At 41.0% G+C, this 19,530-nt stretch overlaps 1 protein-coding gene across 3 annotated transcripts in view; it reads right to left on the bottom strand.

Annotated features, from left to right (window-relative positions):
- Positions 1 to 19,530, bottom strand: part of KLHL2 (kelch like family member 2) — a 95,851-nt gene that overhangs the window by 34,492 nt on the left and 41,829 nt on the right. For all 3 annotated transcript variants that reach the window (XM_019534579.1, XM_019534580.1, XM_019534581.1), the window contains one exon: positions 12,086 to 12,248. In XM_019534579.1, the coding sequence (XP_019390124.1) occupies positions 12,086 to 12,248 (163 nt within the window). The remainder of the gene's footprint in view (positions 1 to 12,085; positions 12,249 to 19,530) is intronic.

Raw genomic sequence — 19,530 nt, 5'->3', positions numbered from 1 at the left:
AGCAAAGAACACTGAAAAGGATCATTTAAATAGCCTGTCAACAATGGCGCATCTAAAACCATTCTTACATTGAAGGCAGTAGGTATTACTATATTTATATACAATATAATACTCACAAAACCACATGGTCAAAATTTCCATATACTTTCTTCTAACAGAAGCACAGAACAGCTAGGGGCATTTTACTTTGAAATAACGATCCAACATTGTCAAACCTACATGGTTCCAAAATCACAAGACTTCTCCCTCAAAATTATGAGTTTTAAATAGTAAAAAGAAAATACCAGATACCAGAATATTTTGTCTTCCACACTTTGAGCCTTTGCAGGGTAAGGTTCTCTGTAACCATGTTAAAAAAAAGTGCTCTCACAGGCCACTGACAGATGTTAACAAGAAGGTGTGATGAGATCTGACACATGAGCCCAACGATCGCACTTTCTGCCATGCCACTCCTGCATGGCAGAGCTGTGACTGTGGAATCAGGCATTAGACGACATCCTGCCATATTGCTGCTGTAGGGGAAGCCTGTAAATGGCTCCCCCTGCACTGAAAAAAATCTTTGCTTCTGTGGCTGGGAGCCCCATTGGCTAACATTGCTCCCAGCCACAGGAGCATATGGGTGCATTCCTGCAGCTGTGAGCTCTGATCACTGGTGGGGCTCTCAGTCATGAGCATGCAAGATGTCCCCCTCCCCCTCCACCCCCACAGTTGGGAGCTCCAATCATGGATGGGGATCCTAGCTGGGGGGGCACAACTTCCAGAAGCTCCAATCACTGAGTCCTGTGTGCTCCACAGGCTGGGAGCACTGGCAAGTAAAAGGCATAGTAAGAAAGAGCAACAAAGTTATTAATTATATTTCATCACTTATTCCTGATGTTATCACACCATTAACTGAACAAAAACACCAGGTCACTACTTAGGACGTGATTAACGTGTGTCACTACTTAACAGGGGCCACAGAACACAAGGTAACTGCAGCATGAGTCAAACACCAATTCAATTAAACTTGCAATACAATGGCAAGCATTAGAAAATTTAACAGTCCTAGTATCACTTAGCAGTAATATCCTATAGTTTTTGTACTCCTCCTGTACAAAACCTCACGCTGACTTTTTTTTCCTCTCTTTCTTTTTTAAACCTAATATACTTAAAAATTAGCCTGTGTCTCTTGGAAATTCAAGACCTCATATGGATCAAAGAAAGATGGCAAGTAGAGTTGTTTGGAAATTGTCATGATAGAAACAATTGTCATTTTATTGAAAATGAAATGTTCTGCAGAACTTTAAGGAAAAAAAAGTTAACCATTTTACCCGGTTACCAGGCTCTAACCTTCCACAGCTATAGCGTTCCAGCCTTCAAAACTGGCAAAAATGGATCTCAGTATTATGTCTCTCTTTCCCTCTGGAGAACTGGCTATCAACAGTGGTGGATGCTGCAAAAGGTCTTAGCCATAACCATTTTTTGTCCACCACCTTTCTTCAAGAAGGAGGTGAAAAAGACTCTCTTCTATGCCTTCCTGGACTGCCTCCAACCGTGACCACTCTTTGCTGCACCCCAGCACCCACTACGGTATGTTATATTTGGACTCCTCCAAGACTGCAACCATCTTCTCTATCCCATACTGAGCAGCTGAAAGAAGGAAGATATCCCTGGCCAATTTCCTGCTGGGCTAGACAAAGATGGTGACCCTGAAAAACTACAGAAACCAGGCTGCAGAGGCCAGCTCCAATGATGTCTTCCAACTCTTCTGTTTCATGGTCCGGGCATATGTCACACTTGAGTTTGAACACTTTGTCTTGCCACAAAAAGAGGACCAATTTGCATTGTACTGGGCCACTGAGGGGGCACTTTGCAGGCTGTCAATGATAACTAATCCTCAATGTGTAAAACCATTAAGGTTCCTGGGGAAAGAAGTTCCATTCTCGGGTGATACAAGGGTTTTCATGACTAACAAATGGTTCATGTTTGGCCCTGGGGGCGAGCCACACCTTTTTGCACTTCTTTTATTTTAAATATTTGTATAACAAAAGAATTTAAAAGTCAGAAAAATTCTCTTCATCCCTCTTTCTTGGATTGCTATTGGAGGACACTGAAGGTTTTTGTTTTGTTTCAACTGTAAAATGAGAATTACTGTAAAGTAAGATAGATACTAAGAGCCTCTGTCAAACTGTGTTACCAGCCTCTGCTTACCTGCAGCAGCAGACATGACAGTCTCCAATGTATTGTTTCACTGAGCTGGCATGACCCAAAGTGAAAAGATTTCAGGGAGGAACTCAAGCAGAAGAGCAAGAAGCTAGTGTTAATTTGCAGTGCCACCAAAACATGGAGAGAAGGGGAACATAGAGAAATTCCATCCCTCTGGGTGGAGAGTTACAAAGTCTTCAACTAGGGACAACAGTGGCCTTCTCCTCCATAATTCCCACCCCCAATATGGCCCAGTTATTGACAGACTGTCTTCTCTACCAGGGAAGGGGGCAGCCTGTCAGTGAGCTAGTAGTTGCTGAAAAGAAGCAAGCTGCCAAGGACAGCCCCTCCCTCACCAAACCTTGCAGGATGGGCACGGCCAGAAAAATTGGTCTCCTTGCCCCTACTACCACTGCCAGAGCCCCAATTCTTGCCAGGGTTTTTGCAATGAACAGGGTGAATTCCCTGCTCCTACCATTTACCCACAACCGCAGGCCTGCCTGCTCTACTGCTCCAGTGATTTGCAGGGTTGGCACATGAAGTGGGGAGGACTACTTTGAACAGTACTGGGGACCTTCACATTGGCACTGCCATGTGAATAGCACCAGACCTGTTCAAACCCCTCTACCTAACTGCAAGCTTCCCTGTCAGCTTGCCACTGGGCAAGCCATCAAGGAGCTAGTGCTTTCCCTCCCTCCCTCTCCCTGCCTTGGTAAGAGGAGGCAGGAAGCAGAAGAATGTGTGATCCTGGGGGCCCCTAGGGACTCTGGGAGGCGTACAGTCATTACAGGTGATGTTAGAAGATATTTCTGTTTCCCCCTCCCTGTCCTGAGAAGCTTCTGGGTACAGGAGCTTTTTTGTCTTTTTATTTTTTTTGCTGCAGAAAGGCTATTTTTGCTCTGAAAAAAATACTGATTTAATACCTGCGCACTAACATTTTGCACCAAGAAAAGGGTGCATTTCTTGGTGCAAAATGGGACCAAAAAATACACCATACTTTGGACCATACTGCTGGCAGTATGGAGGAAGTCAGTAGCTGACTGACTGATGGTGCAAGAACTCTTGAAGCAGTGGAGAAGAAGAAAAAGTAGCAACTGAAATGGAGGTAAAGCTATTAGTAGATGTTCCTTATATTTGCTGGAGATTCTGCCATTTGCTCTGCATGTTCAATATCTAGTGTCAACAAACGGTTAGCTATACCAAACAGAAGAGAGCTGGCAGTTCCTGCCCTGCTGACTTTAGAACATGAATATCAGTCTTACCTTTCGCGAGTCATTTATGGTAACGAATAATGTGTATTTTTATGTACAAGGTGCATAAAATTAGCAATTGTTAATTAGCATTTGTGAATTAATCACACATCAGTAAACTAAGATAAAATCCGGGCTTCATGACTCTAATATGAACTTCTGCTTACAGTTGAACTGGTTTTTCTAGATGAAATAGGAGTACGTAGAACCAGTGATTTAGTGAAGTGCTATCAAATAGAAGATGACTGGCAGAACCTCTGTGGGAAGAAAAGCCTGAAAGGTAGTACAGCTGATCTGCTGCATTTTTACGAAAATTACTTTGTGCTCCCCAACATTTCTATTCATTCAGGAGTTGACAATGGGCAGTCTAAATATATGCTCTAAAATATTTGCTGTTATTTCACATAAATCTGTAGATGGATCTCAGAAATTGAAGTTGTGGTCACTCATTTTTGGACAATTTTTTTTTTTTTTTTTTTTAGATCTTTTTGGTACAAAACATTTCTCCAAAAAGACCTCTCCAAATCATAGGCAATAATGCCAGAAAATTCTACCTATCAGTGCTCATTAGCTATATAAGACATGGCTATCTGGACTGACTGAAGAATCATTTAAAGCAGTAGGGGCCAACATTTTTGGCAAGCCTGCCACAAGTTCACCTCTCTTCCTGCACCTCAAGATCTGCTCTGCAGAAGACTACAGTAGTCCTGCAGCATGAGCTCCCCAGGGGCTGCCCCTTGGTGCACCCTGTTCTCCAGGACCTTGCTGCGCCTCTGCCAATTCTACATTAACGCAGCAACTGTGCTGGGTCCCGTCTCAAGCCACACTGAAAATGGCAATCTGGCAGCACTAAACAGGGTGCAACAGGTGAGACATGCCCAGCTGCCCCAGCTCTACAGGCCTCCCGGATAGGGAACCATGAAACTGAAAGCCACCGCATTCCCTTTTGACCCAGCACCCTTTCACTTACAGCCTAGAGTCTAAAAAAGGTTGAGAACTACAGGTGCAGACATACCGTAAGTTTATAGAGAACCTGAAATAAGTACATGGATGTCTGAATTGCCCCCATCATTTTACTAGGTGCAAAGAATTGTTACTGCCTCTGAATTCATGGTTTAACATTAAAAATGCATTCTCCTTTCCAGAGCACACTGGAGTAAGTGCATTATGACTATCTACAAGCATTTCTGATAACATCCACATGTACAGGTACGGAAATTGAATGAAGACAAGCAAAACTTTCATATGCAGTCAGGTTGAAAAGGTGAAGATACAGGGTTGGCTTAATTTTCCTGAGTGTCCTGCAACTTTTAAGAAACCACAAACAAGGTGCTAATGGGAGGTAGAAACCATGCAATTGCTCCAGGACAAAACTAGCCCTTGCAAAGGGCATGACCTAGATCAGCATTTCTCAACCTGGGTTGCAAGAATATACGAAAAGGTCACAAACACACTTAAAAATGTATCAACAAACTTTAAAAATGGATTCTCCTTTAAAGGAGAAAAATGTGGGAAACCATAGCTTTTCCCTTACAGGTTGGCAGAGTTTCAGCCTGAAAGGGACTGCTTAGAGCTCCCATGCCCCACCCCAGCCCTCTGCCCCACACACTGGAGGCCTGGGCAATGGGTCAGGAGTGAGGGGTGCTGGGTTGGGACTGGCCATTGCTATTTACAGATGGGTCCTGGTACAAAAAAGCTTGAGAACCACTGACCTAGATCGTGTTTACCATGTAGCAAGTCAGATCAAAATCACTGGTATTGGGCTTCGGTGAAAGTTGTGCCCAGGCTGCCTCAGCTGAATGAAAAAGTGAGCCTGATCATACATTAGCACAAAAGTACCTTTGTTTAACTTCCCAAGTCTCCTGGAAAGAAACAGATCATTTTACCAACATGCCACTGTGAAATCTTCCCTGAATAGGTCCTGGACAGACCAGTAAGAACCCAGATAAAAACCCATCCCACCACAATTTCACCTTCAATTTTTTTCTTCATTTTGGAAACCGGTTCTTTTGAAAGCCACAGATTTGAATTTTCTATTCTTGGTCAAAGCAGATGAAGAGTACGTTAGTCTTTAAATTGCTAAAATTGTGTTTGTCAAAAGCTTTGTAGAAGACCTCCACAATACAGTGATTAAGCAGTAAGCGCCTTTGATCAAAAGGACCAAACTCTTATGTTCTGCCAAAGTACAGCTACTTCTTGCTTAATGTCATAGTTACGTTCTTGAAAAATGCAACTTTAAGTGAAATGACGTTAAGCAAATCCAATTAAGTCACAGTAGTTAACTACTAGTAGACAGCAGCCAAACAACATTACAACCAACATTGCACAATTTTGAACTAGTGTGTTCTGTAATAGATTAGCAGTGTAATAATGCAACAATGTTAACCAGGACGAAGTTAACTGAGGAGTACCTGAATTGCAGGTAAATCAAGTTTGATTTGACAGTGTTTTGTTAAAATAACTGCATTCTGGAACATATACTACGAAAGTCACAGCAACAAGAACTGCATCATAGCAACAGAAGTTACTACTCAAAACAGGATTACAAAAAACACTCTTCTAAATGTGTCCTTTAAGTGTCACGTTTTCAAGTAATACACACTAACAATCCAAGAGATACATTTTGAAGTCCCTTCCATGCTTACAAACAAGTGACAGATTTCAGATTCCAGCACTATCCAGGTATCAATCCACAAATTAAGTACAATCCAGTACAGTATACACTTTTCAAATTAGTTTAGCAATCCACTTAACTCTTATGCTGGAATGGCCACTCAGTCTAATCACCTCAATCTCTGCTGAAAGTTACTTTAAAGTTTCAAAGTATGTCCACATTCAAGATACTCTCAATTGGCTTAGAAAAACACCATTCATTAAAATTCACAGCATGTGAATTCAAAAGAAATGCGATACTTAAAATACACCTAACCATAGTTCTACATTGCTGGTATTGCTTCCTTTCATGAGAAAGGTCAAAAATAGGTAGGAATAACATTTTGGGGAAAAAAGGGTAAGTTAGAATTATGTAAGCCCAAAAGCAAAAGACTAAATTAACCTCCTAGAAATTTTATAGTAGGGTACTTGAAGTCTTTATTCAGTTAGATGTGCAGATTAAGTAAAGCTTCTTCAACAAAGTGTGCACTATGGAATCCCAAATTTTTCTGGGACACATGTCAAAAAGTCTGAGTGGAGCCAGACTCCGTTCCTTTGAAAGGTCATGTTGGACAGAGAGTCTATTATGGATTTCCCTCCTAAGCCTGTGCGCATTGATTAGAGATGGGAAGGCTCTGGAACAGCTGTACTTTCCACCCTGATGATGTCAATGACCCACTTACCATCTGGGAGCATGCGCAGTAGCCTCTTTGGTTCAACAGTGCCACGTGTTACACCCGAGTGCTGGGTGCACCATATTATGGGTGTCGTGTACACATGTACATGATTGATTGAAGGATGACTGACAAGTGGAGTGACTTTGTTGGTATAAAATAAATCTTGTGAGGATTTTGGGCGCGTGATTGGGAATGACTGGTGTATGTGAGTTGAAGACTAAGACAACTGTGGTGATGGTATACTATGCATGATTGAGTTGGTTGGTTTACAGATTGATGATTGATTTTGAGAGGGCTTGGTTGAGTTTGTATTGCTTGTGGCAGAGTGTGTGAAAGGTGACTTATTGGATTACTGGATTATTTGGACCACTTGATTGGAGACTTACCTGTACTCATCTGGGACTTCAATCATCAGTTGGAGTTGCAAATATCAACCTTCCCCTCACTCTCGGTTCGAGTACACTGTGTGGAAAAGACTGAGGGCTTGGTTGTCACAGTGGTTCAGTGAGCCTTGAGAAGGCCCTGATTCTGTCTGCTACTACCCTCTTTGGCAGTCTTGCTTATAGTGTTATATTCAAACCAGTGTATATAACAGGTGCACTATTCCTACTCATTAATGTTCTTATTTTTGTTGTATTTGTGATTTTACAATATACTTATAAACCTTATCCAAGTCTCCACGATAGTTCCATTATAGGGTGCATGAGGGCAGGTTGTAGTCCTATGTGCATTCCCAGCCCCAAAACCCACCTCCCTCAGAGATAATTAAGAAAGGCCCTGGTCACCTTAGGAGGCCTAACAACTGTTCATCCCATTAGGTTCACTGTAAGTGATCAGTGTCCCAGGCACACACTCCAGTGTCCGCCTTTCAGTCGCATGTAACAGTTTCTATGAAAAAAACACTGTACAAAGTAAAAAGGAAAATAGACCTGTTAGGGTGACACTATGTAGATTTTGGGGGGCACTGGGCTTGCAGCTGAATAAAGGCTTTTTCCTCTATGTCAGCAAAAGCTGCTAATCACAAGGCAGGATGATATATTAAAGAAAGTAACTATGCAAATGCTTAAGTAGGCAGTTTTCTAACAATGGGATAGTGTGCAAGATGCATGATTCCCTGTGTAAGGAGAACAAGATGCAGCCCACCAACTATTGTCAGGAGATAAGTAGAACCAAGACCTTGGAGATGAAGGAGTCAGCAACAAACCAGAAAGAACCAGCAAGTGACTGAGAGAAGCAGAAATCAAAGTCTTATGTGTACCTCTTAGCAGAGGCATGTACATGAAGGAAATGCATAGGTGAGTCCATGCTAATGAAGTAAACAGTAAACAGAGGCAGAACTTGAGATGGGAGGAGAAGCGGGTGGAACAGAAGGAGGGACAGAGGTGGAACAAATATTAATATGTATGAACCAAGGTGTATAAAATGTAAAAAGAACTAATGTTCAGGGCACGTCCCCAGTTTGTTAGTTTTTTTGGGACCTTTGCCCAAAGCTGTCTCCATTCTAAATAAAGCTTTTGCGAGCAATGTGTGCAAGTAGCATTTGCACCCTGCTTGCTCTGGCTAATGAGTAACAGGATTCATGAGCAACTGGATTGTCTTCCTAGTCATTGGTCACCACATGGAGTCAGGGGTCTAACAATACCTTTAAGTATTTTTTTTAATATCTAGATTCATACTTAAAACCAAAGCTAGGACATCTAGGTGGAAAAGGTTAATAGGATGAACTTTTCTGGCAAGAAGGAAAAATAAGACCTATTTAACTGAGACAGGGCAGCCCCTACATGTAAGAATGAATGACCGGCAATCTGATGTCAGTTCCAGAAAGACCCGCAAGCCTGTGGAAGAACACTATAACCTCCCTGGACATGCCACTGCTGACCTCAGAGCTCCTGTGCTCAGTAAAAACAAACTTGAATGCAAAATTGTGGAAAAAGAAATCATCCAGATTGGATTGTATTCAACACGGTCTAAACAGAGTCTACAGACTCATATTCCATTACCTGAATTAGCTTTTCGGAGCCCTTTGTCTCTTTGGGTTTGATATGTATTTGCCTTTCCTTGCAGTGCTCCTCCTCCTTCCTCTGCCTTTCTTGTCTTTTGTATTCAAACCATGCTATTTGATATAATATACTGCTCTGTCCATATCCTTTCCCAGCATCTAATGAAGTGAGCTTGGGTTCACAAAAGCTTTTGCATCTCTGATTTAGTCTAAGATGCAAATCTACCCTGACTTCTGCCAATTTAACGGAGATCCACTGTAATAGTGCCTACATTCCAACCTAACAATGAATCAAAACAAAACAATACCTATTAACATTCTCCATTGAGGAAGTCTTATGGCAGAGGTGAGTACTTCGTCTCCAAGCAATTAAATTTTGCCATTTGATTCTGAATATCTGAGCGTTGAAACAGATGTTTGCCCCATCTCACCATAAAAATATTTATGGAGAGACAAAGGCCAGATACTGGGCTTTCTGGAACCGCCTCTGCAGCGTGGCCACCTGGTAGCTGGAGTAGATGGTTCTGGGCTTTCGGTTCTTTTTGGGTTTCCCGTTGGCCAAGCAAACAGACGAACAAGCAGACATCCATACTTCTCGATGCACCACAAAGGCCCCAAATTTGTGGCCGCAACACAGGCGGCATCAATTTATGTCGCTCCATTGTGGCAGTTGTCTATTAGGTTTATGACAGGACAGCATGGTCAGCCTGGGGCTGCCTCTGGCTGCCCTGGTCAAGTACTCCAGGATCAGGCCTCTGAAGCCCTGGGAACACCTGCCTGGGTTGCCCAGACACCATCAACACTCTGATGTGGTCCCAGGGCTGAGGGATGGTCAGGACATGGAGAGAAGGAGGACAGTCTAAAAATAAAGCCAAGATGAAAAGAAAATGGGAGTCAGAAAATATGAAGGGAAAGATATAAATGGGGGCAGAATTATGCTGAACTTTAAGAGGTGAGGACAAGGAGCTTGAAGTACAAGAAGGAACAATGAAATTGTACTATCATCTGAGCAGGAGGAGGAAGAAGGTAACATTATAAGTAGCAAGTTTAGTGCTGCCAAGGAGGTGGGATAGGTAACATAAGAGGTGTGGAGATGGTCATTACATGGAGAAAAAGATGATAACACCCAGAAGAACAAACTGAACAAACAGAACTCTGTAGGACCTTGTATCCATGAGGAGTTAAAAGATGTTAAGTTTTTTGACAAGGAGAACACTGAAACCTGAATGACAAGGAGAACACAGAAGTTGTCAGATATAGAGGAAAGTAGTGTGGAAGGTGAAAGATACAGTATTTAGGTGGAAACTAACTCAGATACATGGATCCAATGTGCAAAAAAGTACTGAAAAGACAGTAAGCAATACATGACTGCGCAGACAGCTAAAATTTCAGATAAAGAGGTACACTAGGCAAGTCACTTGCAACACATGACACTGAAACATATAGTTTTGGAAACATTTCAGATCTATTTTAGTATTCACTAGTATTTGGATACAATTAAAGCATAGCACTATACTCAAATCGCATTACCATTCTGACTAATAAGCTGGAATCCAGACAAGGACATATCAACACTTCTTTTATTTAGCTATTGGTTATTTCTGTCTTCAGGCCCAAACCTGGTATCAAGGCTTCATTATGTTGAAGTAGTAAGCAAGGGGAGATGCCTTACCCCAACTAGACAAGTGTCTGTTTTGTTAGAATTGTTTGGTTCTATAAAATGTATTGCAAGGTTAAATTATATCTTTAGGACATCTTTTTTTACATGTTCTATAATGCAATTCTGACAATTACTAAATTTCATAGCAGCAGGAAAACATGCAAGGTAAAAAAGTGCCCTTCTCAGAACAACTCCCTGTTGCCCGGAGAAACCGTGACAACGGGCGAGTCCTAACCCCCCCCCCCCCGCTCTGTCCCAAGCTGAGTCATTCTTACCCTCAACCTGAAAAAGGTTCTGGCCGCTGATCTAGTCTAACTCCCAGTACTGAAACAGAATCAAGTATACCTAGACTTTCCCTAATAGAAATGTTTCTAAGCTGTTCTTAAAACATTCACGAAGGGGATCCCACAACATCCCTAGCTACTGCTTCATTCGAGAAAAACTGATCACCCTTTTCTCTGTTATAAGCAATCTTCCACATGTTAAGTCTCCCAATATATCTCCTCTGTCTTCTCTTTCCTAAGCAAACTCATTCCTGCTACCTTTTCTCACTGGTTGTTTTCTAAGCCTGTTAGATTCCCTCCACTTTGTTTACATCTTCCTTAAAATGTAGTGCCCTAAACAGGATACACTACTCCAGCTGATGTCTTCACCAGAGGCAATTAGAACAGAATAGTTACTTTATATATCTTATATACAGCCATTCTCATTATCTATACTGTAATCCAAAATGGGATTTGTGTTTAGTGAAATGGCATGAGAACCTCATTTTAGAATGAAAGGTCTATCAAGCTTTGACAACTTTCCACAGCTTTGACAACTTTCCACAGCTGAAGTTTAAAAAAGTCCATCTTCAATTAACTCATGATAAAAATTAGAATCAGGAAAATGCAGAAAGCTGAATGATAACTTCTAAACAGCTCAGAGAAACACCAGGATCAGGCCAATGTTCTTCACAGATAGATAGGTAGATAGCTTGTCTCTTGCAGTAGTGAATATTATAATCAGCTAGAAAATGGGCTCTCCAGGTACTCTGCAGCAGAAGTTCAAACTTTAAGCATGCCAGACAGGGTTTTGGAAAAAGTAGTACAGCACAACATCCATTCAGTCAGTGCACTGTATGTCTCACTTCCTCTTATTACTTTTATGTCACTTGAGAGTTACCAGCAAGACATGGACTATGTGGAACATCCCACATGTTCTTCCACAATACATTTAAGCGTTTCACTTGTGACAGCAAATTCAAAAAGAGCAGTAACAAGTACACCTGCAACATAGCCATGTACTCACTAATTGTTTCAAAGATGACTGAAGTTTTAAATACACTTCTGTTGGCACTACATTTTCATGCTACGCCACCCCGAAACAGATTCCCATACATTACTCATTATTATAACTATGAACAACATCTAGTTATTAGTTTCTTGGCTCCTAGCTATCAAGATTACAAAACATGAAGATGCACTTCCCCATAGGGCGGTTAAGGGCCAAAATGGAAAGGAACACTTTGAACGGATAATGAACATAATGAACATTTTGGCCAGACAACTCTCTCTCTGATATTAAATTACATTACATTTTATCATGGCTAAAATTAGCCTTCAGTAGCAAGTAGAGAAAGTATTTTGGTACAAACATGTACCTGAGAAGATGCACTACTTGCCTGCATACATGTTGGCCTTGTTCAACAGATCTGTGCATGCGTGCATGTCTGCGAATGCACGAATCCCCAAGCAGTTGATCGGATGAAGCTGGGATTCCAAAAATTCACAGCAAGTCCTCTTCACATCCTGCAACTGTAACAGACCAGCTGCTGGGAGAAGAACCTATGAGAAACAAAAACTGGTTAATACTCTATATGAATTTGTACTCCGATTTAGATCACTCCAAAATATCCTAATAAATTTAATACTAAGCAGGAGACTGGAAAAGTATCACAACTATAGGAGGTGGGGTTGGAGGGGGGAAAGAGGGGAAGTATTAATTAATTTTCATCCACAATAATATAGTAGTCATGCTACCCCCTAAACAATCCTGGGACTGCTGAAGTGGCAGGGTCTCAAGAATTCCCTCATCTTAACCCTAATGCCTCTGCACCACTTTCTCTCTCTGCTGATCACAACAGGTAGAGTTGGCAGGCAAGACGACAGGGGGAAAGGGACGAGGACAGGGTAGGGTGAAGGTTTACAACGAGGAAATTCCCACCAGCACTGCAAAGGCCTGGCAAGAGCTGGGGCTCTAACAGCAGCACTTTCAGGGCCGGCAGAAGCAAGAAGATGGAGGTCTCCATCTCCTTTGGCAGCTGCTGCTTTTCAGTCACTAACAACTAATCATTGACAGCCACCTCCTCTTCCCCAGGTGATTTTGTAGCTTATCAGCAAGGGAGCTAGAGTGCCTATAGCCTCCCACCCCTTGCCACATTTTCATAGAGCTGCAAGTTCATCAGAAATTTGCAGAGCTACAATTGAACACCTGTCCGTTGCCCAAAACTCATTTTACCAGGAATTTATTAATTTCTTCACTATCAGTAATAACCCTAAGAACTATGCATCAATGTAACTGCTTCAGCTATCCTATTTTAAATCCTAAGGCTATCACTTCAGGTGGGAAATAAACAGTAGGATCGCAGTATAGCCCAATTTAAGGACTATCAACTCTTAAAGATCCTCATTTTAGGGTACGTAGGGAATTAGCTGGAGTCATAGCTGATCCGCTCGCACAACTGTTTGAGTACTCGTGGCACTCAAGACAGGTCCCAGAGGATTGGAAAAGGGCCAGTGTGGTACCTATTTTCAAGAAGGGGAGGAAGGAGGAATCAGGTAACTACAGGCTGGTTATCCTCACCTCTATCCTTGGCAAGACCTTGGAGAAAATTGTTAAGAATCACATTTGTGTAGGACCAGCGGGTCAAATAATGCTAAGGGGCAATCAGCATGGGTTCACAGCAGGCAGATCCTGCCTGACTAACCTGGTTTCATTTTACAACCGGGTTACAAAATGCTTGGATGAAGGAATAGAGGTAGATGTTATTTACTTAGATTTTAAAAAGGCCTTTGACAGTGTTACACCCAATTCTTATAAATAAACAGTTGCAACGTAGATTATTACACAGCCCAAGCTCTGTCCTGAGACCGATACTATTCAATATCTTCATTAGTGACTTGGATGAGGGAGGAGTAAGCACCCTGTCCAAGTCTGCCGATGACACCAAACTATGGGGGCAGGTAAACAAACTAGAGGGCAGGGAGCAAATCCAGGCTGATTTGGACAGGCTGAGGAACTAAGTGGAACAGAATAGGATGCAGTTTAACAAGGATAAGTGTCATGTGTTGCACCTGGGGAGGAAAAATCATCAACACTCCTATAGCCTGGGAGGGACCAGTTTAAGTAGCACAACTGCAGAAAGGGATCTCGAGTCATAATCAACTCCAAAATGAGTATGAGTCACCAGAGTGATGTGGTAATAAGTGAAGCTAACCGCACCCTTTCTTCAGTAAGTAGGTGCATCACAAGCAGGTCCGGGGAGGTGATACTTCCCCTCTATGCGACACTGGGATAACTAGAAATAATGGCCACAAACTGAAAGAGAGCAAATTCAGACTGGATGTCAGGAAAAAATTCTTTACAGCGAGGGTTACCGAAACATGGAATACGCTTCCAAGGGAGGCAGTGCTGTCCCCTTCCTTGGAGGTATTTAAAAGGAGATTGGACAGACACCTTGCTGGGGTCATGTGACCCCAGCACTCTTTCCTGCCTGGGGCAGAGGGTCAGACTCGATGGTCTAATAGGTCCCTTTGTATCCTAACATCTATGAAACTATCAACAGTTAAAAAGGAAGAAGAAAAGAAGTGTTATAAACCCACATATACACAGTTGCTAAGCACAGTCTTTCAAAAATAACAAAGAAATCAACAGCTCTTTCAATGATATTAATGCAAAAAATAGACTACTGAATCTAATTAAAATAGTAAATAAGGAAAAAGATCTTCACATTAATCATCATTTAAAACTGCATACCCCAGCTTCTTTAGGAAGGTTCACTAATCACTAGATTAAAAGACTGCAATGAGCCAAGTTTATCTTAATTGTCACAATATATACAAATGTGAAGATTCTGTGATATCTGGAACTGAAACCTTGCAAGCATTTATGTATATGCTTTTCAATTTTTTTTTTTTTAAATAAGAGTAGTTTCCCTGACCTACACACATGGCTAAAATACTTGCAGGATCAGGGTTTAGTCTGCAATTTTATTTATGTTACAAGTAGAGATGAGCAAGTCTTTCTCTGAAAACTCAACATTTAAAAATGAGTTTCCATAAAAAAGGGAAAATTGCCATACTAAAAAATTTTGAGAATTATAGATTTCAATGTCAGAACAAATTTAAAACTTGCTTGCACAAATATTCATACCAGAATGCATGCCTGTTCACCCAAGCAGAAAACAAATGCTACGAGTGAGGTGACCAAAGAGATATCAATGGATGTCCAGAATAAAAAATTCTAAAGCATTTCAGCTAAATAGAAAACAAAATTCATGTAAATGTCAATATGTTCTGTATAAACTGCAAGAAAGAAAAAAAACTAAAATAAATCAAATTTATCCAGTTAGATTTACATGCTTAGCTCTTGTTACTAAGCAACAGAAACTCTGATAATGCACAGCTATTTGTAATTTTGCACCCGTAGAACTACTGGCCCTAAGGCTATGAAGCATTTTTAAATGTTTTTATATAGGTAGCTATCAAAAAGGGGTAACTTATAAGTATTCACACCACTGAATCTGGAGATGGAGGATACAGGTTAAAAAAAAAAAAAGAGTCTTATGACTACAAGTATATTTAAAATAGTCAGAAGGAAGCTCACTGCTCAGTACTTGCTCCTCTCATTGCCAGTCTTTCTAGTCTTCCATGCACAATGCTGTTGTGGGAGCAGACCAGTAGAGGGCATTGTAGCATTCCCTTTTTATTCCTTTAACAACAAATTGCTCCAAAAGGCAAGTGATAACAATGAGTAACTTCCCAATTGATTGTAAAGGAAAAACATTTCTTCTATTTGCACTTTGTTTTTAATGAGCTTCCATGATTACAAGGTATCATTGTAAACAATGATGGAGAAACTTTACACGTATTTTTCAGCTTGAAGTAGAACAGGTAAGACTTGGAATTGTTGTAAAGTCAGGGTGGATTATTTGAATGTTGGACTTCCTAATCAAAGATCATTGATGAAGATTACCTGGTCCACTCCCTTTAACTCTCACTCCTAAATGCTTCATTTTACAGTGACAGTCTTCCTTCTAATGTTCTTCAAGTCAGCTGAAATTATTTAAAATGAGACACTCCTTTCATTCCCAGTTAGAGGCACCATACCTGTCCTGGCACCATACCCAATCAGACAGATCAACTCACAAGTCCAATTTCCAGTTCCTGTTATATATTTGTACCACATACCCAGTTGCCTTCACTAGTATGTAATATCTTGTTTCTATCTCCTATCATGAAATTCTTTCACTATTTATTCTCCAATGAAGAAACCTCACTGGGGATGTTTCTCTGCTACAGAGACAGCTTTTTCCCCCTTTTTTAAAAAAATTATTTATTTATTTATTTTTACTTAAAGCAGTCTGGCTCTATGGACTATGAATGAGAGATGAGCTTGGGAAATGCCTCTCCAAGACTTGTTCCCTAAATTTGTTATTATCAGCTATTACTTTGTTTCTGGTCATGAAGCAAGGTTTAACTAAAAAGGTGCTAGACTGAGCAAATCCTTATGCATATTGTGCTGCCCCACCCCTGCAAGAAATACTGGGATCATGAACACCCAAGCTGGGATGAAAGAAATAGGATGGGGTTTTTTGTTGTTTTAATTTAAAAGTCCCTAAGGAGCTGGAACCAGAGCCTGCTGAAAAGCTAAACATGTTTTTGGAACCAAAGTCTCTTTTACAGGTACAGAGAATATTTTCTTTGTTTCAGTTTAGCTCAGCATATTTATGCAAAGTTAAGCAACCAATGGGAGCTGAAGCAGCAGGACAGCTCATCTCCCAACCTATACAGTATTTGTAAGAGGATGACATGCATCACTTCCAAAATCCTGAGGGATGAGGACCAGAAGCAAATCTGTTCAATTCATTAAATTCTTCTGCTTATAAGCGAAGGTTTTAAAACACAAAACATTGTTATAAAGGTTCGAGGTTTTTATACCCAGCATATTTAATGTAATTTTATTTCGTTTAAGAATGGTTTAAAAGTGCTGAGGGAAGGGGGTTACAATCTTAATAGAATTCAGATTTTCATCCAAATAGTAACGTACCACAATTAGTGAAATAATTAATCTGATTAGTAAATGAAGTTTACCATTTTCTAACATAAAACAAAAGTTAAGACTCTGAATAACTGGATGTTAATTAGATCCTGGTAAAACGCACTATATTTAGTGCCAACTTACTGTAAATCCTCTATTGAGCTCTAATTTGACATGTGTTAAATAAACCAATGACAAATCAACACTACTTTAGGGAAGTAATGCAAAGAAAGATCAATATTTAAATCTAGGTTGCTGCTTGCTAATTTAAATCCATCCACCTGGACTCCATCACTTGGTATTACTAGTTTGTATTCCTAAGACTCCCTAGATGCTATAGCAGTGGTGGCCAACCTTTTTGGCAGGCATGCCACAACTTAGGCCCTACCCCCTACCTGTGTGCTGCTCTAATCTCTGCTCCCCACAGAGGAGCCTCTAGGCCAGGGAAGCAGAACAGGACACTGCTACAACAGTGCTGTCACTGCCAACAGCCAAGTTAACCCTTTTCTGGCCCCATAATGCAGTTTTGTACGTCAAGCAAGTATTCAGGAGTAACTGCAGGGCGACAGAAGGGCACCTCTTGGCAGTGACATCTGACACAACCTCTCGCTCCTGCAGCCTGCCTTGCTCTTCCACATGGCCAGAGGCTGGAGTGTCCTTGCTTCTATTTTAAGCTTTGTAACAAATGTTATCTGAACAACAGATGCAGAAACAAGAGACTTAATACTGTGGGTTCCCCTACCCCAGACATTTAGATTGCCTCTCGCATAGAAAAGGACAAAAGAAAACTTGACAACGGTGGGAAACAAGATTTGTTTTTGCACATTTCCTGGCAGCATTTTCTCTCAGAAATTAGGTTTTTTATACACTTAAATACCTTGCACAAAAAAGAGCTTTAAAAAAAAAAAAGAAACATAATAGCCTCATTTTGTTTGCCATTTTGCCTGAAAAATGCCAACACAAATAATTAATATGATGGATGCCTAAAAATAGACACTTGACATCTTTCCTTGCATTGCTTTATGCAGAAGACAAATCTGCATCTGCAACAGTAGGGAAAAAGTAAATTAGAAGAGTAATTTTACACAGGCCTCAGTCACAGAGATGCCTATGAATGAGAATACTGCATTCACCCTGAAGACCGACGAGGCTTTGAAGTCAGCATCCAGATGAAAGAATAGTGGGTGCCTGCCGGAATAGAAGACTGCACCACATGTGAACAATAAAAAAAACACAGAATTTTTCACAGATTCCAGTTCTCCTGAAGAACTGTTTAGGAGTAATTTTCATCTTCTGAACTCATTAGTCCAGCTAAATAGTCTCAACAGTAGGTAGGTGCTTTAACTGTAATCCCCAAGATCCACATGTTTCACAGGCATAGCAAAGAATTGGAAGTGACAATGTTAATAGCATTATGAGCAACAAAAGACACATATGGTTTATTGCCAGGAAATTCTTCCAACGTAACAAAAAAAGCTTGGTTTGGTTTTTCAAAAAAAAAAAAAATGTGCTCAGTTTACTCCCATCCCACTGAAATGAGACTCACTGCAGAGATAAGCATACTAGTTACATTAATATACAAGAAAACACCATTAAATGATTCCTAGAAATAGAAGAAACTATTTTTGCTTTGAACTTTTGATGTTTTGTCAACAACTAAAAAACTACTTCTTCACTAAGCCTAAAATATAGGTTAATATATCTCTTACATAAAGGATGGAAAAAGCCACCTGCATTGCAACCAGTTAGATTTTGTCTAGACAAAAGAAGAAATTAATGCTGGGTTGGGACTAGTTAATAGGTACTAGCCACTTCTAATTTAAGGTCTTATTTTACAGAGAAACCTGTAGTGCAACTGAAGACCAGCTAAATTAAGCGGGTGGAAAAATACACATTCACACTGATAATCAATCCAATTAAATTACACATTCCCATTAATATTATACTTAGTATAGACTGCTATCAAACATACTTGTACAACACTATAGTACATCTAAAGATGTGAAAAGATGACCAGCTTCCATAGCTGTTACATCACATCGTGTGCTTGCGCAAAGATTCAAGGAGACGCATATTCACTTCTGAAGAGCTGTATGTGGCTCCAGAGCTGCAGGTTGGCCAACCCTGCTACAGGGTATTTCACAGTTAGTCTCTCAATCTCAGACAGAAAGCAAATGATTAAGCCTGGCTGTCAGAGCCAACCCTGGGAAGTTTCAATCGTTGCTTTATTGAATACTCAAGTATCATAAACAAAATTGTCATCACAGGAACTGAGGAAGACCTAGCCAAGAATACTGTACTAGGCTACTGAATAAGCTGTAGGCGCCACTGGACATGCATCAGGGGAAGTGGTGGGGGCATGAGTACTGGTGCGGTCCTCTCACCACTACTGTCATGGTTGTCCCATGCCTGGTTGACTGAGCACAGGGGGAACCCTAGAGCTGCTCCTGCCCCACTCCAGGTACAGGCTGCAGCTGCACAGGTTGCCAGGCTTAGCAGGGGACAGCAGTAGCAGCAGGGGACAAGGTTTCTTCTTCCTGCACCTGCTTCTTGCCAGATCTCCCCCCCCACCACCACCCTAGGTGTCCCCCGACTAGTTGGGGGCAGGCACTGGAAGAAGGAACCTGCCCCCACCACCATCCCTAGCTGACACAGGCACAGCACCACTTCCAAGTAGCTCCAGCCCCAGGCTACAGGGAGTAGCTGTGCCCAGCTGTGGTTGTATTAAAAAAAAAAAAAAAGCCAGAAATGAAATCTGAACATACTACTAAACTTTTCACTGATGGAAACCAAAATATTTTCCATTTT

Source organism: Crocodylus porosus, unplaced genomic scaffold (assembly GCF_001723895.1).
Source record: "Crocodylus porosus isolate Cpor-Errol unplaced genomic scaffold, CroPor_comp1, whole genome shotgun sequence".
Taxonomy (NCBI): Eukaryota; Metazoa; Chordata; order Crocodylia; family Crocodylidae; genus Crocodylus; species Crocodylus porosus.
This window is presented reverse-complemented; position numbering and strand designations above follow the sequence as displayed.